Genomic DNA, 18,878 nt, shown 5'->3' on the forward strand with positions numbered 1-18,878 from the left:
CTGTGCAAATTGATTTTTTTTTTTTTTATCCAAGCCAATTTCCAGATTTAACTCAGAGGTTTTTTCTCTTATCAGGTCGTCTTGCCCTCTCCCCTTGTCTTGTTCTCTCTTCTATGAGCAGCTCTGCAACACTGAGCTCTTCCCATCTGCTCTCAGATATTTATACAGTCTGGAAGGGACACAAGGAGGGAAACTGGAAAACAGGGAGGAGAGGAGAGGTGAAAGGAAGAGAGGGGGGCAGAGGGGGAAAGGAAAAGGTGTAGGGAAAAGGACAAAAACACAGGATTTTTTTTTGAATGATGCTAAATTTGCAAAATGATGTTTTGGGATATTAGGATGTTAAATCTGACGCTTTGTAATAGTTGGGATTTTGGAGATCTCATCTGGAAAAACTGTCCTTTTTTTACGTGTCGTGCATAAAAAAAAGAAAGTTCCTGTTCAAATTCTCAGGAATTTAAAGAAAACTTCTTTTTTTTTAAAGGGTTTGTTAAAAGTTTACAAACAGTTGTAGTAAATTACTCTTTTGGCTTCATTATTTGGTATAAAAACAGATTATTTGATCCCAGAGGCTGAACACCTAGCTCAGGAGTTGGACTGCTCCCAGCGTAAAATGTCTCAGCAGTGCATGCAGACGCTGGTTAAATGGTTATTGACAAAAAAAAAAAAAAGCTGATGATTTTTTTAAGCATAAATTTGGAGGTAGTGCGTCATAAATGATGTGTGGTCAAGTTGACTGGCTCCACCTCCAACCTCCACATCCACAGTAAATAATCATCAGCATCGGCAAGACAGTTATCACACTTAAAACCTTTCAACAGGACCTTCCTTCAACTACCCCTGCAAGGTTTGGGTCCAACATGGTGGCGAGACATGATCCCTGTTGGACACAGTTTCCTCCTGAGGAGCCGGTGTCTCCTTACATATGGGGGGCATTAGTGATCGGATAGGACGCTGACCCCCCAGCACACAGTGTCCCTCAGAGCTGAGACTCTTAGGTGTGAAGTGTGAGTCCGTGCTTCAGACTCCACACTGTCTCTGCAATGCGTTTATACTCTCTCACGTTTAAAACAACTAAAATTAGCTTCTTTTTTTTCTTCTTCTTCTTTTTCTTTTACGCTCGCTTCCTCTCCGGTCACCCAAAATTTAACACGGTATCTCATTGCGTCACCTCTTGCCCTTCACATTTTCACTTCTCCTTTCTTTCATGTGCATAAATTTCTCATCCATCCGTCTCTGCTGACCCGACCGGCCGTGACGTCCAAAGCATCTCTGGGTCGCAAAGGGCCTGAACGCCCGAAACCGGATGAAAACTTTTAGTTTACTAGCTGAGAAAGGCAGCGTCAACAGTAGTAACATGGGAACAACAGTAGCTAAAGCTAAAAAACAAGGGGGGGGGGGGAATGTTCTTGGGAAAATGATGGGACGGAGAAAGTAGTTTGAAAACATTGCAAAAGTCGATGTTATGATACAGTAATTAATTAGAGTAATTTAGCCCTATCTCCAAAGAAAATACAAGTTCAAACAAAAACAATAGAAAGGCTGCCACTTTCTCTGGGCCTCAACTCGTTTCAATAAATCATCATGCAGGTGGACCAAATCATTTAATTGCTTTTATAAATCATAGATGCGGCACTATGCCTTATACACACACCAAATAATAACAACGTACGTCTAGACAACATGACTTGCCGTGCAGATTGTCTATCTATGGATAAAAACAGCAAGACTCGACATACATAAGCCCACAGAGTTGAACTGTGGATTCATTTGTCTACACTATAACGAATATATTTACTTTTAGGATGTATTGTCCTTTTTTTTTGTGGCTATTCTCATTTTTGGACGCGTGAAGCCGAGCTGGTGAAGCGCTCCAGAACAGAGTTACCTTTGTCGTACAAAAGCAGAGAGGTATATGAAAAAGAATATGGCAGCAGTTTCACTTTAGATGTACTTTCTTACATGTCTGAGAGGCTTCACAGAAATTGTTTTGAAATTTTACAGGGAGGTTTGGTAAAACGGTTATAAGCAGTTAATATCTTTCTTCCAGTATATAGCTCTCTTGGTGACCACGATAAGCAGAAATCCATGTTGTTCACAGAGGCGGAAGCTGCCAGCCCAGAGAGGAACCAAAACCAAAGTGGACGTCTGCTGTCTTAAAATACCTCAAATTGGAAAACATTATTGTGAACCTAACACTGTGAACCTTTGAAGTATTGTGAGAGAGGGAGTATTTAAAGAAAAGTTGATCATTACTTATAAGTTGGGGGCAAAACCAGCAATCTTCCTGCGTAGAACAACTTAAAAAGAAAACTTAGATAGAAGCATGTAAGGCTTTTTAAGTCAGAGTAAACTGTCCAACAATATGTATAGCATTTAAAAAAAATGTGAAATAATATAGCAATTTAATTGAAACCTATTTATTTTTTAAAGGGCTTATTTCTCTTATCATGTAGATACTCAAACATGTCTTGTTCTGAATTCTTGCTTCAGACAGGAAGATTATTAGTGGCGCACACCCTCCAACGTCCATTAATGTGAACATAAACACATTAATGGATGTGTTTATGGACACACGGTTTGTTTCTGTGTAACAAACTGACCAATCCAAACGTGACAAAGGTTTAAAGATTCTGGAAACAGTATTGACATAAACTATGCCACATGGATTGGAGCAGTGATCCAATCCATGGTCCGCCCTGGTCCAGGCTCCTCTGAAGCTAGCAGCTAGCTTTAGCCTCCAGAACCCGGGTAAACTAGAGTTATACTGTATGAAGACGACAAGAGATCTACTGCAGAGACAGACATTAACTTTTTCACGTTCTCATAAAAAGTCTTGGATAATCCCTTTAATAATTCACAGCTGTTTAGTTCTGAAAGATTGACTCATACTCTGATAAACGTACAAAGTGATTGTTAGCCTTAATTTGGTCAATATCCTAAGTTGTTGTACTTGCTAGAGCAGTCTGACACAGAGAAACATCTTTGCCATTACACAAGTTGAGTTTTTGTTTTGTTTGTTTCTGCTATATTGTTGAGTGAATCTGAAATTAATCCCTGTCATCGAGTTAGGTGTTGGTCTCTGAAACCTTTTATTAGTCAGCATAGTATTACTATTTTCCAGTGCAAGGCTCTGTTTATTTTCTAAAATACACATGAAGCCCAAGTACTGCCAAAACTGCTACTGTCCCTGCTTTGTAGTATCATAATGAGAATAAGCATATTTATATTTTTATCACAACCTTTCTGTGACCTGAACTGTGAAATGTAATAGACCAGGGACTTATTCATCAGTGTCAAAATGTCTGGGCAGGCTGGTTGGCACATTGTCCACTCTCCTCCCCCCGTTAAATTAACTCACTTTTATGTGACTCATATAACCATCACTATGCCCGGAATCTGAGGTCATCCAGCCGAAGGATCAAAACATCCTCTGCTGCCAGCGTGGGTGTGTTTGTGTAGGCAGACAGGAAAAAAAGACCGTCTCATTTATGGGTTGTAGTAAAATCTGTCTAAACTGCACAGGTACTGGCCCAAGGCAAGCTCTTTCAATAACAAATGCGGCGTTGCCACTATTAATCCGACCATCATTGGTTCTCAAAATGAGGCACCTCAAATGACCAATATCACATTATATCTTAAACGTTGTTTTTATTTAATTAAAAAAAAAAAAAAAAAAAAAAAAAGCAAAAATCTATAAAAAAGGGAAAGGAAAAAGTAAGTAAGTACTCACTGTTTCCAAAGGACTTTGGAGGGTAGGGAGCAGTCATGTGTAGCTCGTAAAATGCACCGAGTAAGTAAAGATGTGCTGGTGGCCAATGGCTCGGGGAGTTTATGAGCTTTCACGTGCGGTAACTCAAAGCAGACAAGAAAAATTTCATCTGTGATTGATGCTATCCATCAGTTTGGAAACTATATGATTGTCAACAAACAAACAAAAATTGACAATCTTTCCAAGAGTTGACAGGAAGATATGCAAATGAGCTGATTAGAAAGGAATTCAGCAAGAAGTTCCTGAGCTCAGATCCTGGCTTATGGTTTTTAGAGGCTCTCCTGGTGCATGTCTGTCTTCTCCTGAGGGACGATGAATTAATTATGCCACCTTCAGTTGTCATAAAAATGCTGTATGTGTCCAACAGGACTTAAAAGAAATTTGATTTTGCAATTTCATGCCTTAATATTGGGCCTCTGTCTCTTTCTTTCTTTCTCTAGCGTTCCTCTATCGAGGCTTTACAAACATTCAGGGGAGCACTGGACATAGAAGTAGCTCATACAATGAGGTCAGCAGACGCGCAGCTTCACCAGGTGTTGGCTAATTGCTGCTGGCTAGTCTGGAGGAGCAGAGTGCGGGGAGTCGAAATCCCTGAAAACTGTAGGTCTGTGGAGGAGCTGCGTATTGAAGGTGCCACTTGGTTCCCCCAAGCGTTTTACAAACCTGAATGGTTGCCAAGGGAGATTTTACTAACAGGTATGAAATGTTTTTGATTAGGGAACAACTCTATAACACGGTGCAAAGCTCAAAAATGTCGACTTTATGTTATAATGCCCCTTTAACCATGACAGACTGGGAGATGCCTTGCATGCAGCACCCCGTCCAATGAGTTGAGATTGATTTAAGGCTTTTAACACATCTTTTCCACAACTTTCCATAAATGTGGCTAGCATTGTATGCACAAACAAAACCTGTCAAGTTCTGGAATCATAAATTCAGTTACCATTTTAGCACTCATTGAACGTACTGAACTTTAGGAATTGGTAAGGATCAAAAGGTCTTTAATATGTGCCAGTCCATAAAACCTTAGACCTGAAAGAAGGTCTGCTTACTTTGAGTTTCTTTGACCTATGACCTTTCTGGAGTGTTACTGATTTATAGGTGCTGGTGCAGCCAGGGGGGAGGGGCTCTGAACAGCTTTACCTATGCCTGCTTTAATCAACATCCAAACAGTGCGTAGCGGATTAAATTACCGCTTCGACTTCGGAGCGGAAACAAAGCCACCGTCACTGTTGTGTGCATCAGTGGCAGATGTGACCCCTAACGTCCAGCCGCCATATATCAGCAAAGCAAATTGTCCCTCGGGGCCAGTTTAATGTCTGTTCCTGCAGTGGAGTTGGGCAGTTCTGGCTCAGTGTTTGTGCCTGCGGTACTGGGAGGAAGAAAGGCCGAGGGTCTGTCAGAGCAATAACGCTTCATGGGCTCCAGACCCCTCAACTTTAATGCCATCTGGGGACTCGGCGATGCCAGTAAAGTCACGAGCCAGCAACAGTCGGATAAATGAGAAGATAAAAGTCCTGGAATTTTGCAAGCTCTGTAAGCTATTGGACACTTAACCTGTGCTTAAAACTTTAGGGATGGCATGACGATTGTTTCTGTTTTTTGTTTTGTTTTTTTACTTCATCCACTTTTTCCTACTGCTGATTCTCGTTCAAACCAGAACAAACCAGACATATTGCCCTTTAATATCACTTTATTCCAGAGCAAAAGGAATCACAGTCTTCCAATGCAATGCCACAGAGTACTGTACAGTATCGTTACAGAATCCATATTTACAGCTAAAATAAATACACAAAAATAATCAAATTACCATGTAGACTTTAACCAATCACAACTACACCTATGGTTTCCATTCACATTACATAAGACCTTCCATCTCAGTCATAACAGTGCAGAGATAAACCGTCCCCCTCAGTAGCAAATACCAGCGCTCATACAGAACTTCATAAACCAGAAATAATAGTAACAACTTAAAAGGGAAAGTAAGCAAAAAGCAGCTTTAAACCGAACAGAACCGGTTGCAGAGTTGGGAGTAAATTGAAAACCTGAACAGTTGTGATCAAAGGAGTCCAGAGATCAGCACAGTCCTGCAGGAAGTAAGAGGTTTAGAGCACAGAACGGTGAACAGACATTCAGAACGTGGCTGTTTTGGTTTCCCATTGTTCTTTTCTTCACATTAAAATGAAAAAAAAAAAAAAAAAGAACCTCAGATGAGACTCAGATGTCTTCTCGCTTCGTGCGGGAGAGAATTTTAAAAATGTGCTTTGTACTACTTAGGTGTCCCCTTTAAAACTGTCTCTGCCGTTGGTGTTTGAGATGCACATGTGGGAAGACATCAGAGGTTCATCTGCTCGGAGTTTACAGCCTCTTCATGCGAGGGTGCTGCAGCAGATTCACAGGAGATAAACTAACGCAGACTGTCGGATTCCCCCGGTCCTGGAGAATTTATCTGAGATGCAACACGAAGGACAAAGGCCCAAAACCCCCAGCGCCTGTGATATGTGTCGTGGCACGAAGCGTTCCCTTTACACGGACAACAGGGCCAAAACATAAGTCAATGTTTTTGCTTTCCCTTAACTTCATCGAGCAGAACTGATCTCGGATCAGGATGTGATTGTAAGATCTGAACTGAGGGTGAAGAGGAGAACTCTGAAGATGGTTTGGACAGTTGAGAAGCTGCAGGTGGGCCGGGAGCGGGGGGTGGGGGGGATGAGGAGGAACGGTCCACCTCATCCTCATCGGTCACTTACGATATCGAAGGATTACTGGAACTGGAAAACAGAAGAGAGGCGTAACATTAAAGGACATAACTACGTGTTTGTAGATTTCAACTCTGCCGAAGTTTATAAGACATTCAAATGCTCACTGATGATGATCAGCAGAAGAGCGACGACTACCAGTGCAATAATCATCTTCATCTGTTGGGGAAATAAAACATTTGTCTCAAAACAAAACGTGGACAAAAGCCAACAGACATAGAGCCTTGCAGAAGTCCTCAGATTATTAAGGCCAACGCAGAGCGTTATATAATAACTGGAAAGTGATGCATGGTTTACAGTTTTGACCCTTTATTCAATACTTTTAGAGACGCAAAATCACTCATGATGCTGCCGCCGCCATGGCCCACCATAGTGAGTTCAGTGTTAGTTTTTCACCACACAGTTGTAAGAGGAGGTGCAACCCTCCTCTTACAACCCTCCTTCCTTTCTGGCTTTATTTAACACACACACACAAAAATCGATATCAGCAGGTCAGGTTTTTTTAAAGATCAGTGATCAGCCAGAAAACTACAATTGGTGCTTGTAGTCCAGAGAAAGTTCCTTTTTGATGGGGCTAGAGCACATTCTTCCACATGCTTGGTGGGTACACTACATGACTTGGGTAAAAATCAGGGACATTTTTTTAAATGTTTGTATGCAGATAGTCTGAAAACAAGACAGATACCCCACCTTCATGTCTCTCCACCACATCCTCCTGTGCAGCTGTTTGGCTCGGCTGCTGAATGCAGACGCATGGTCCGACAAGCTCTCTGCACCACGATGCGACCGCAGCGCAGAGCCAGGGAGCACACAATGAGAGACGACAGAACAAAAAGGACAAGTCAGTCACCGAAAAAACAAACAGGTTTCACTTAAGGCGTTGGATACACTGGCTTTACTGCCCTGGGTAGATGCGACAACTCTTTTGGCACGGGCTCATACATTTCCAAAATAGCAACATTTCCTCCAGCTTCCTTGTCGTAACATCTCCCCGCCGCCAGCTCGCCCCCGCGCTGCGGTCTGTTTCTGCGATATCGTTGTTAACGTGGTGTCTCTGAATGTTAACAGGAAGTGTCCGGCTCCCTAGCGTGCGGCGCTGCTCACCCTCTCTCTCTCTCTTTTTGCGTCTGCTGTTTCCATCTCCGTGTGCCTGTTTACGACCCGTCCCTACTACAAAGCGGCGCGCCCACACAGGGGCTTCTGGGAAGACGCTCGTTAATCCCGAGGAATTTGACGAGGGGTCACCTGCCCGCGCGAGGTGTCAGCCGGAGCGCCGCGTCGTTCACGCGTTAAGGATGAGACGCGCGGTCGAGACGGGCCATAAGTCACAAACGCGTCGCATAAACAAGCAGACAAGAATGTCCTCCAGATGTGCATCATTGTTGTGGCAGGCGGGTCAACATGAGAGAGCGGAGCGCCTGTGTAGCATCTGTGTGTGTGAGTGTGTTGACGATGCACGAGACAGGAAACACAAACACGTGGATTTCAGCATCGTGTCTTCATCAGCGAGGTGAAACAGCGGCGGTCTCTTTGTTTGGAGCCTGGCTAGCGCGTAAATGTTACGTAACGGAGGGAAGACAACACAGCAGAGAGAGCTAGAGTCGTTCAGAGTTTTCAGATGGACAGCTGGGAAATCACTCAGAACCTGAACATAAAGCGAACAGCGCGTATTTACACAGAGACATCTACTCACTACAAGGGAAGTGTCTTTAATCAACCATGGAAAATGGTTTTGCTGTTTAATCTAGCTGTAATGTATAATCAATTGTTTTCTATTCGAGACTATATGAAAATATTTACAGGGGCTCCTTCACGATCTGATTAAGTCACTCAATCAGAAAGGAACAACTATTTGAAAGAAATCCCATTCACTTCATAACACACACCTGTTCTGCTGCTCATTTACAAGTTCAATATGATGTGTAAAGCTGCAGAGTATTTAGGTAGAAAGCTGAAAAGACGCATCTATTTTAGTTCTGATGCTCTTGATCATCTCATACCGCTTCACTGTTTGTCTTCGCTTCACTGAAGATAAACAGTGATTCGGACTTTTCCCTCGCAACCCTGTGCTGCGGTGTGCCTCGGGTTAGTAGTTGGACCTGTTTCTTCCTTTTCTCTCTGTGCCTCTCGTGTTTTTTACCACTTCTACGCTGATGACACACAGATTGACCCTTCCCTAAAGCCAGATGATCTCCCAACTCTCAAGAGCTCCACACTTATGCTTAGCAGATATTAGCAAATTTAGTCCTGAGGACCATTAAACTATCATTAATGGTCATAAAATAATGTTTTCTGTTACTGTTGGACCGGATTCTAGTGCAGACACCTCACAAATGCATCACACTTTACCTTGTGACGACTTGAATTGCCTCCAACTGAATGGACCTGTTCTGACTTTCTGTACAAACAGTTTTTTTTAAGTGGATTCTCACTCAATAATACTTATTGGAAAAAAAATTTACAAAAACATATTTGTTGGTGTATTTCAGCCAATATCTAATCAGTCTATTTATATAGGAAAATGAGGACATGCAAATATGGCTACCTGGATCTAGTTAAACTAAAGCAAAGGATCAGAAAATACAAAAAAAAAAGAAAACTTGAGAGAAATTGTACTCAAATGTTTTGTCACTCACAGAAATACTGCCTCAGTGTTCTTATATCTTTTTGTCATATGTTCTTACTGTATACTGAAGTCCTATAATAGTTTTTTGAGTACTTTAAAAGGTTTTCATTAAAAATCATTTCTGTCAATATTTACAGATTTGGTTTTTCTTTTTTCTTTTGGTGGTGTGGCCACAAGTTCTTAATATGATGAAGATGTGAAGAGTTTCCTGGCCTCACCCCAAAAGCGTCCATGTTGTGATCTCCGTACCATTTATGACTTTTTTGCTTCGTTACATGCTGTTCCCTTACGCATAAAAACAAACGTCCTCCATCGTCAGATTTTTACTGGATGTGTGAGCGAGCCGGTTCCCGTTGAAGGGGAGGCGCTCCCACTCTCATTAAATCCATCACGACACCGAATAGTGTCGTGATCATTCACCTCTTCATCTGCAGACAGTTTCTAATTTTCCACATTTCCTGAACAGATGCTGCCCTTCCCCCGTCCCACAGAAAATTGATTTTACCCCCATCCAATCAAATCCTGGTTCTTTCTACAGAATCTCAGTCTTTCTTGGACAAAAATGGTTTCTTTATGCCCGGACGTTGTTTAAAAGTGCCAATCCTGAGCAAGCTCTGCAGTGATAACGATAATCTGCAACCAGATAATGCAGTTGGATGCTCTTAAGGGAAAAAAGCAAAGAGTAGATTTGTAGTAATCATAGTTGAGAAAAGAATGATTTCAAGGAGAACTTCCTTTGTTCAAGCATTCAATCTGCTCTTCTGCACTCACTAGAGAATTCGCTCAGAGACAAATAGACTTACGAGTTATTAGATCTAAACCTTAACATTAATAAATGATTGGTAATGATGTTTAGGTTTAGATCTGGACAGCGTACTGTCTAATTTTAACTGCGGCACCTATTTAACTCTCTATGTCCGAGGCATTGTTTTGTTCATTCTGCACAGAGAAGTCAAGGTGGTCCCAAGGACAAAACGGGACTCGGCCCAGCATGACGAATCCTAAGTCAGGCGGATAATGCTCTAAAATCCGGCATCTTTTGCAGTAGCTGTAACTTCAACTACTGCCTGGTAATTTGAGGATTTTTTTCCCTTTAGAAACGAATAACCCTAATTATATTAATTGTGTTTTTCTCTTAAATTGGAAGCACATTGCGGAGAGTCTCAGTCCCACTCGAGTGTTTCCTTGACGCCGTTGTACGCCCCCAGGGCCCGAGAGCTCTGATTGCAAAGTAAATGTTAGTAAAAACAACACTGATGCTCTCTCTGTGGAGTCGGTTCGAGTGGATGAAAAGCACAAACGTCCCGCGCACGCGCAAAACCCAGAAGAAGTGTGACAGAAGGTGTGACATTGCGACTCACCGGACTTGACCTGCAGGTCATCGAGGTGTTCGCCCCTCTCTATCACCTTGGAGATGTTCTCCTGCATCACGTCGATCACCTCGTCAACCTGGGACTGCACACTGAGGACACAAATTAAAGCAGGGCACATACGGAATAATTTTTTCTTTTTTTTTTAAAGTATATTTGTTGCAAAAATCTAGAGTTATTGCCTTGTTGAAAAAGAAGCACAAGCTCTTCTGCTTACCCCTGATCTACCGTATTAACATTTTGAGGATTCAAAATAAAATTAAACTGAAATAATTTTCTTTTTATGTGATGTCATGCAAAAGCAGATGCATAAAAGACTCCAGTCAGGAATTGGACGGGGGCGGGAGGGGTGGCATAAGAAAACAGGCCGCCGTCGCAAACACCTGAGGAATCTAACGGCCCGGGTTCAGACGAGCGGACGCATTGAAAGCCTGAACTTCTTACACAGGACATTCCTGCCCTCAGTAATGACGGCGTCTAATTTCACGTGGGCACGACTGTGACAGACTGCAAGGTATGGAGCGAGCATGAAGAAACAGCTTTGCGTGCCAGACGGTCTCAACAATGACCTCCTCTGTTCTCCGGCTGTCTGCGAGGCGCTGGCAAAGATCGAAACAGAGCCTGCGCGATAAATTCTCTTGCACAACAACCAGCCACTTCTGGTAAACACGTCGGAGCCACGGTTACATAACGGCAGCTTCAAAAAGTGTGGGGCCTCTGCCCCGGCCCCCGGTGTTTTACGGGGTTCGTACACTTTTCCCACAGTAAAATCCAAGCGTTTTCAAGTGCTTTCAAGGCAGCTTTTCAAACTTTTCCAGCACCACCAGCGTCTGGAGATAATATCAGTACAAATGAACTAAAGAAAAAAAAAAGATAGTTTCAATTCACTGTTATATGGCTTCATTTAATACTGTTATTAATAATATCTTGTGACAGTATTCCACATTCTACAGCCGAGACAAGATTTGAAATGTGTCTCTTTTACACACGTGACTGGGTCCAAGAAAACTACAACAAAAAAAATCTATAAAGAAATGTTCTTGCTACATTTTTTGACATTTTTCAAATAGAAATAATTTTGGCAATTCCAACTGGCCTAAAACAAGAGATGTTTGGTGTGATTTAACTTCACACCCTGAGAAAAAAAAAATGTATGTGTCCTTTTATTATCCTTCAAATACAGTACTTGTTTTCAGCCGTTAACAACAAGCATTATCAAGCACTTTCAAGGACTTTGTAGAGATACCAAGCACTTCCCAAATCTTGATGACACCTAAATGAAATCTAATCATTTTCAAGGATTTCAAAAACACATGCATATCCTGTTTTTAGCTGCGATGAGGAATCCGTACTTACTGCTTCATTTTGTCATTCTGAGGTCCAAATCTGGGTCCGGTTGGACCTCTCCTGGAAAAAAAATATATTAAGGAAGTTAAAGTTACCAGGTAATGTTTGAGTTGGGCCACTCAGGAAATCTAAACTGCGTTCTAAGATTAAGAACTGAGGTGCACAAGAACTTAGCTATTGTGGATTTCCTCCAGTTCACACATGGTCAAACATAAAAATACACCCCTACTAATATTTGGTTAAAAAAATCAAACTAAAATGAGACAAACCACTAATTTTCAGTGGGGTTCAGTGGGTCGGATCTCCCTGCTGTCCTGGTGGAACACACACTTCTCTTCTTATTTACACAGAATAAAACATTTCAGATAGCCCTCCGTTCTTTAATTTGTCCAATTGTTTAATGTACATGTGCTCAGGGTTTCTGCAGGTTCCACCAACTCAAATTTACTGCTTTTTAAAACCCCTTACAAATGGAATTTAAGACCTACATCTCCACAGAAATGCACCACATCAGTGGTAAAGCGTCTCGCAGCATCTTCAAGTTTGCAACAGGCCTAACTTTTGGTAGTTTTTTGTTTTGTTTTGTTTGTCCCAGTTTGGATTGCATGAGTGAAACTTGGGACGCATAGCTGCGAGTTCCAACTGGAAAACTACTCCAAACTGGTTTTGGAACAGATGAAACAGGATAACGGTTCATATCTGAAGAAGGCCCTGATCTCAACTCTGTTGAACATTCTCAGGCTGTTGCTTAAAAGTGGAACTCTTCACAGAAAAGAAAACAATTTAAATGAGTTCTACAATTTTTGTGGTGAAAACTGAACAAATATCCAGTTAGGTTTATGCCAGGAACTGGTAGATGGCTACAAAAAAACAACAACAAAAAAACCATATATTCCAACACAAACTCACAGAAAAAAGTCTTCCTCTTCATCAGAGTCTTCCTCCAGCAGATTCCTCTGTCGAAAAAAGAAAATATTGCAGCTCAGACAAAGATAAGATCAAGATGAGGCATCCTTGGAGTTGAGAACACTGATAAAAGAAATGGCTTTTTCCCCCCTCCAAAACACTATTTCAATGTTTATTTTTCTTTTCTTATTAACATGAATAAATTCAGTTTAGAGTTTAATAGATTAACACCTGTTTATGGGGATTATTTTGTTTCGGGACACTACCGCGCACGCAGCATCTCGTCTGTTTGGTGGATGACAGGGTGTGGTTCATCCGAGGCGCCTAGTGGTGATGCTGCTGATGCAGAAATAGAAACATTTCCCTACAATACGGCCGAAATAAGCGATCGATAGGAGCCTTTTTCCTTTTGCTCTCTGACGGCAACGCCAATAGTGAGATCAATCTGTGATGACTGGATGTCGTCTGTGCAGCTGTGCGTGCCAAAGCTCGATCCCCTGAACGTCGTCTAACTCCGAGCAAAAACAATCAATACGCTGGGAAGTCAAAGTCAAAGTAAGAACAATACAACAATTATGAGATCTTAAAGTTGATTATTTTTCTAAGGCACAATCTTGGCCCAAAACCTCTGATTGCTTTAATCTGGGCACACAGTGCTTTTGTGTAAAATCCTATTCAGTGGGGGAAAAAAACCCCCAAAAAGCTGCATTAAATACTCATAGGAGCGGACGGATGAAGAAAAACAAAACTCAGCTCTGCTTAGACGGAGTTTCTTTTGTGAGTAGTTTAACTAATAACATTCCAGTTATAGAAGCTGCAGCCATTACCATCGTCTTCCGAGCACTTCAACGCTACAAAGAGCAGAGAGACGAGGAAGGACCCGCATACCTTAATACACGTTCTACACACGCTTCATTTCCTTTGCAGGTCATCTGCAAGAAATCTGAAAAGATGGCGGCCACGTGAACATAAGGCTCTTCATGAGTGCGAGGGCTAATGCTCTCCTTCTGCGCGACCTCCCTCCCGGTACCGGAGATGCGAGGAGAACTGGTAGTAATTATCAGAAGCAGAAAACTAGAAGGAGAGGAGAATGTTACGCAAGCGTCCCACCCGCAAGGTCCCCCGACAGTAATCGTGGCTTTGATCCGAGTTAAAAACAACACAAAAGAAGAAGGGATGGGTGAGGAAGAGGAGGTGGGACAGGATGGGCAGCCTGATGAGGAGCAGATATTTGGCCGCGAGACTTTCTGGAGACTCCACTGTGTCGCCAATATTTTTATTGTTTGTTTGCTGTTTAATCCAAACCGTGATTTCTATTTATTCCATCTCTCTCTTCCATCATCATGTATGTTTGCGTCTGTCGCTCCTTGTTTACTCGAGCCCTCCTGACAAACCAGAACCCCAAAACGCGTGATTTTTTCCACCGCGTCTGGACCTCACCCTCTCGCTGCGGACGGATCCGGTGACCTCGTCGTCGTTGAGGTGTCGCTTAAACTTGGGGGGCATGTTGTCTTCGGGCTGCTCCTCCCGTTCTGGCTCCCTCTGTAGGACAGGAGGAGAAGATCACCAGTTTGAACAGAAAAGAGGGAGAGGACGGTTTTGATGTTTTCCATCCTCCAACAAGAGAAAACGAGTTAGCTGCCAACGCTGCCAATTGATCCATCTAAAATATAAAGATTGACTTATGAAGTCAATTATTCAAAGGGGCATCTCAAGAAATTAGATAATTTAAAAAAAAAAGGCAGAACCAGGATATCCTGAACACCTCTCTGAGAGGTTTTTCTTTTATATATGCTAAAAGCTTTTCAATAAAATGTATTCCAAAACGTGATATTTCAGTATTAAATTATTTTTTCTTTGTCTTATGTCATATTATGGCTTAATTATCAAATTAAACAAAAACAAAGCCTTCCCTTAGGACTGGACAATAAATCAATAACAATATACATAATGATAGATGCTTGATCAACATCAATAGATAACCCGGCATAGGAATGACTTTAGCTGGCAACCTCTCACGGCCAACTTCGAAAGGTGAGTGGCATCAACTAACTAACTCACTCGCTCACTCTTTGGTTACCTAGCAACAGCCTGTTGAGCACCTGGCGCATTAGCAGTTTCAGGTTTTGCCACCGCGCCACATAGCTGCTTAAAAATAAAAAAAACAACAAACAGGAAAGGTCGTGGCACCAGTTTGATAGTATATCTAATATTAAAAACAAAAAACTAATCAATATTAAACGCTTATGTTTTTGATTCGTTTTTCAGCCATATCATCCAGCCTAACCTTTCAAGTAATGAGTCACTATATTATGTATTACATAAGTATAGTATATCAACTGAAATATGTTATCTTTTCGCTGATATTCTCAGAATTTGTATGAATTTGTACAGCTTTTAAATTATTTTTAATTTTTACATTTCTGACAGATTTAAAACTAAGATTGACTGGTTACTAAAAAAAGGAAATGTCATCACTGCTCTGGATGCCACTGGGCCAAAAACAAATTCTACGAAGCGGATCTGGGAAACACGCTGTCCTTCCAAAAACACATCCTTGAATCTTAGTTTGGGTGCTATGTCTTCCAAAGAGGGAGGGAGGGAGGGAGAACACACAAACACAACTCAATAAAATCCCTCTGTGACACTGAGCTAAAAAACATGTGACCCAAGAACAACGAGCAATCATCCGAGGGGCGGGGAAGCATTCACACACACATACACACACACACACACACGCATACACACACCACCCCATTTCTCACTGCGACAGTAAGACTTGTACCATTGATTCCGGTTAAGTCTGATACTTTCTTAACGTCCGCTTCTGGCGTTGCGTTTGGAAAAAAACAGCCTTTCCCCAGCCAAGAGAGCAGAGGGGAGGAGAAGCAGGGGACAGATCTGAAGAAAGTGAAGAAACACAGAGAGAAACAGGAGACTGCAGACTGAGCTAACGGGACGATTTACAGAGACAAATGCACTAATTCAACTAAATTCTTTGAAAGCCTCTACCAATGAAAAACACTGCAGAATTCACATCAAAGCACACAGATTTTTTAGCTAAACTTTGACAAGAATTGCTTAATAATTAGGCTTGTAAAGTAGTAATAATTATGAGGGGGTTTATAGATAATAGTCTTAATTAAATGGAAAGAGAGAACAGAGTTTCTACACATCTTTCATTTCAAAATGACATTTTTTTTTACCTTTATTTCCCAGTTCTGGACATTTCATTTGAAGTCATTAACACTCATGCAACAGACAGATTATTTTCTCTGTATGATCCATAAAATACAAAATAACTTGATGGAGGGGTTGACGTTTGAGCAGTGTAGTGAAGCTCTGTTTCACAACTCTGAACAAAATTACGTCACTTCAAAATCACTGAGGCTCAGATTTCTCAAATCAGGACAGATTTGGAACTTTGAAATTATTATTTTTTTAAATTTAACTCTCTTAAATTAATTAAAAATAATTTTAAAAATAGCTCTTCCATTGCCTTTTCATTTTCAAATGAGTGTGTGTTAACGTGAGGCCTCTTGGCTAGAAGCTTAAAATCCCCAAAAAGGATGACTAAAATATTAAAGCTTCATCTGGCAATTGAAAGATAAAGAATGTCAAATATATATACGTATATGGAAACTGAGATTTGTATCTAAAACAAATTAAGTGAGAACATTGGGAAGAATGCATTTTCTAAAAGTCCTGTCAGCCTGCTGCACTTTCCCCTGAATTATTATTCAGCTTCATCAATGTAATTTCCCTTGAGAATTAATTAATGAAGTATTTCTGACTCGAAGTTGAACTGAATAAGTATTTATGGAAACATTTAGACGAGGGGTTCCCATCTCCAGTCCTCAAAAGCCAACACGCTGCTTCAACACGACTGAATAAATGGATGAATTCCCTGCGACGCAGGCTGCCAAGCTCTGCACAGGCCTGACTTCCAAGCATAAAAACATGCAGGACTCTTGAGAACTGGAGTTGGACACTCTTGGTTTGGATGCATGTGTGTGTTAATGTGCAGCCTCTTTCACATGTAATTGTGTAGATGTTGATATCTAAAGTGCATTAAAGTGAAACGAATAAACTCAGAAATTCCTCACACGGTGTACATGAACACAAAGCACTTGCAAGATGCATGGAAATGCTAGTCTCTGTTATTTTGTAAATAAATGTCGTAATAGAAAGACATTGTCTTCTGTTTGAGTTCATTCTCATTTAAAATTTTTGAGTAATATTGATTAGCAATGCTAACATATGGGCATTAAGATCAAAGTTAGTCATTTTCAACATACTGGTAGCTGTTCAATAAGTACAGCTGGGCCGATGTTAATGACCACTGTTTATTTCCATCTTGTTGACATTTGTGTATATGTTTCTAGATGGGCGGACATTTGGTCATGTCACAGTGATAGTGATGCAGTAAAGGACTGTAGGATGTTTAACTGAAGTAAAGATGTAATGTCAGCAGTGTGGTCATTTTTCATGGTGGAAAAAAGAGTACAGAAACATATACAATATAAATAACATTGGGAAATATCAAATATCAGCCATGATGTCGATATTGGCCTAAATGTTCGTATAGGTGCATCACTAGTATTGACAAAGACATAAATAATAAAAGCTCAATTTGAGCTTTTATACAACAATGTATTTATTGCTTTAATAGTTAAATCGGTGTATTGAAAATACACTTTCAAATTTACAATATTCCTAAAAAAAATATATAAATAAATTCCTACAAACATTTTCCATTCTTGTAGGAACATGTGAAAGAGCAGAGCTACTCAATATCATGGAAACATCACGTTCTGATGTGAATGTGAAGAATATTGTTTACCCTTGTAAACAATATTCTTCATCATAACTCCCTTTTCATTCAACTGGATGTTTTCACCATCTCTCTGAGACTGAGGTTATCTCTCCTCAATATCAAGTGAGGGCGTAAAGGACAGTAAAAGTCCATCCATGTGGACAAATACATTATTGGAAAGCAGGAAGTTTCGATGTCCCGCATGTACTACTGAATATTCTTTCCATGCACTCTTTTGTGGCTGAGATACCGCAGACTTTGATGGCAGACATGATGTCGTGTGCAGCTCCGACTTAAATGAACGGAAAAATTTTAATTGCTTTATTTTGATGTTATTTATAGATGTTTTCAGCACACAACAATTTATATATATATATATATATTTTTAAAAACGAGGTAAAAGTTTGTTGTTGCTTCTTAATGTCAAATCCAAACAGCGTTTTCTTTAAAAGATTAAATAATCTGGTGCAGGAGTGACCCTATATTCAAACAACAATTGCCATTTCCTTTTTTTTTTTACCTACTTTCTATGTCGTTGCTCGTGTCTATCAACTATTATTTTAACGGCACAATCTGCACAAATCTTCATTGTGAAGCTGTTATAGCCAGTTGTGTCTTCTTGTGAAGTTTGGGTGGTAGGACGCGGGGAGAGCCCAAAACACACCCTATTAAAAGCAGATAGTACAGCAAGATGCTTATTTTTAACCTGCGCGTATCCAGAAACACTGATTTATGTCACATCACACCCATTTCAACTTTAGCTTTTCATTAAGCTTTGTTTATATTACCCTGAAAAAAACAACCTCACTCGAGTCTCGTTTTCTACAACACACGTAACTTATTATAGACGTTTAAAGCAGAAACTACCGTAAGAACTAGTCAACTGCAAAACCCCACAGAGTAATTACAATATAATAAACCCATGTAAAACAGGCCGCTTCTAGGCTAGGCTAGGCTAAGCTAAAGTAAGCTAGGTTAGGCTAAGGATGCCAACGTCACCAGCTACCTGCTGTTCGTCCGGAGATCCGCTGAATAAACTCCTCCACACAGAGCTCTGTTGCCAGTCCAGAGATGTCACACTTTTAGAAGCCTTATAGATCGCTCCGGTTCATTTTACAGGCTGTCCTGAACGATGGGACACCGTAATCATTGTGGATGTTAGAGCTGAACCTCCGGCCTCTTTCCTCGGTCTGAATCAGCTGACCACAGGCTGGCAGGAAGTCGCAAACAGCTGGATGAGGAGAGAGATCGCCACCGATTTTTGAGGGTTGCGCGATTATTTCCG

General features: G+C 41.0%; 1 protein-coding gene across 5 annotated transcripts; it reads right to left on the bottom strand.

The window, feature by feature from the left end:
- Positions 1-13: 13 nt before the first annotated feature.
- vamp4 (vesicle-associated membrane protein 4) lies at positions 14-18,824 on the bottom strand. 5 transcript variants are annotated; one of them, XM_028028969.1, is made up of 9 exons: positions 18,600-18,823; positions 15,563-15,678; positions 14,218-14,319; positions 12,781-12,827; positions 11,881-11,931; positions 10,516-10,616; positions 7,219-7,298; positions 6,636-6,687; positions 14-6,540 (listed from the first exon to the last, which is right to left on the bottom strand). In XM_028028969.1, exons 2-9 carry the CDS (start codon positions 15,563-15,565, stop codon positions 6,512-6,514), a joined length of 465 nt encoding a protein of 154 aa, XP_027884770.1. In that variant the 5' UTR covers positions 15,566-15,678; positions 18,600-18,823; the 3' UTR covers positions 14-6,511. The 5 variants fall into 5 exon arrangements, with proteins under 5 accessions (XP_027884770.1, XP_027884768.1, XP_027884772.1 ...); XM_028028967.1 differs by having other exon boundaries at positions 18,593-18,823; XM_028028971.1 differs by lacking the exon at positions 15,563-15,678 and having other exon boundaries at positions 18,600-18,824.
- Positions 18,825-18,878: the final 54 nt, after the last annotated feature.

The sequence above is a fragment of the Xiphophorus couchianus genome, chromosome 9 (genome assembly GCF_001444195.1).
Source record: "Xiphophorus couchianus chromosome 9, X_couchianus-1.0, whole genome shotgun sequence".
In the NCBI taxonomy this organism is placed as follows: Eukaryota; Metazoa; Chordata; class Actinopteri; order Cyprinodontiformes; family Poeciliidae; genus Xiphophorus; species Xiphophorus couchianus.

Bases quoted from the DNA above. Each gene is read 5' to 3' on its own strand.
- vamp4 (XM_028028969.1), bottom strand. The intron at 10,617-11,880 runs GTAAGTACGGAT...TTGTGTCCTCAG, and splicing joins CAGAATGACAAAATGAAGCA to TGTGCAGTCCCAGGTTGACG. The intron at 6,541-6,635 runs GTGAGCATTTGA...TCTGTTTTCCAG, and splicing joins TCTTCTGCTGATCATCATCA to TTCCAGTAATCCTTCGATAT.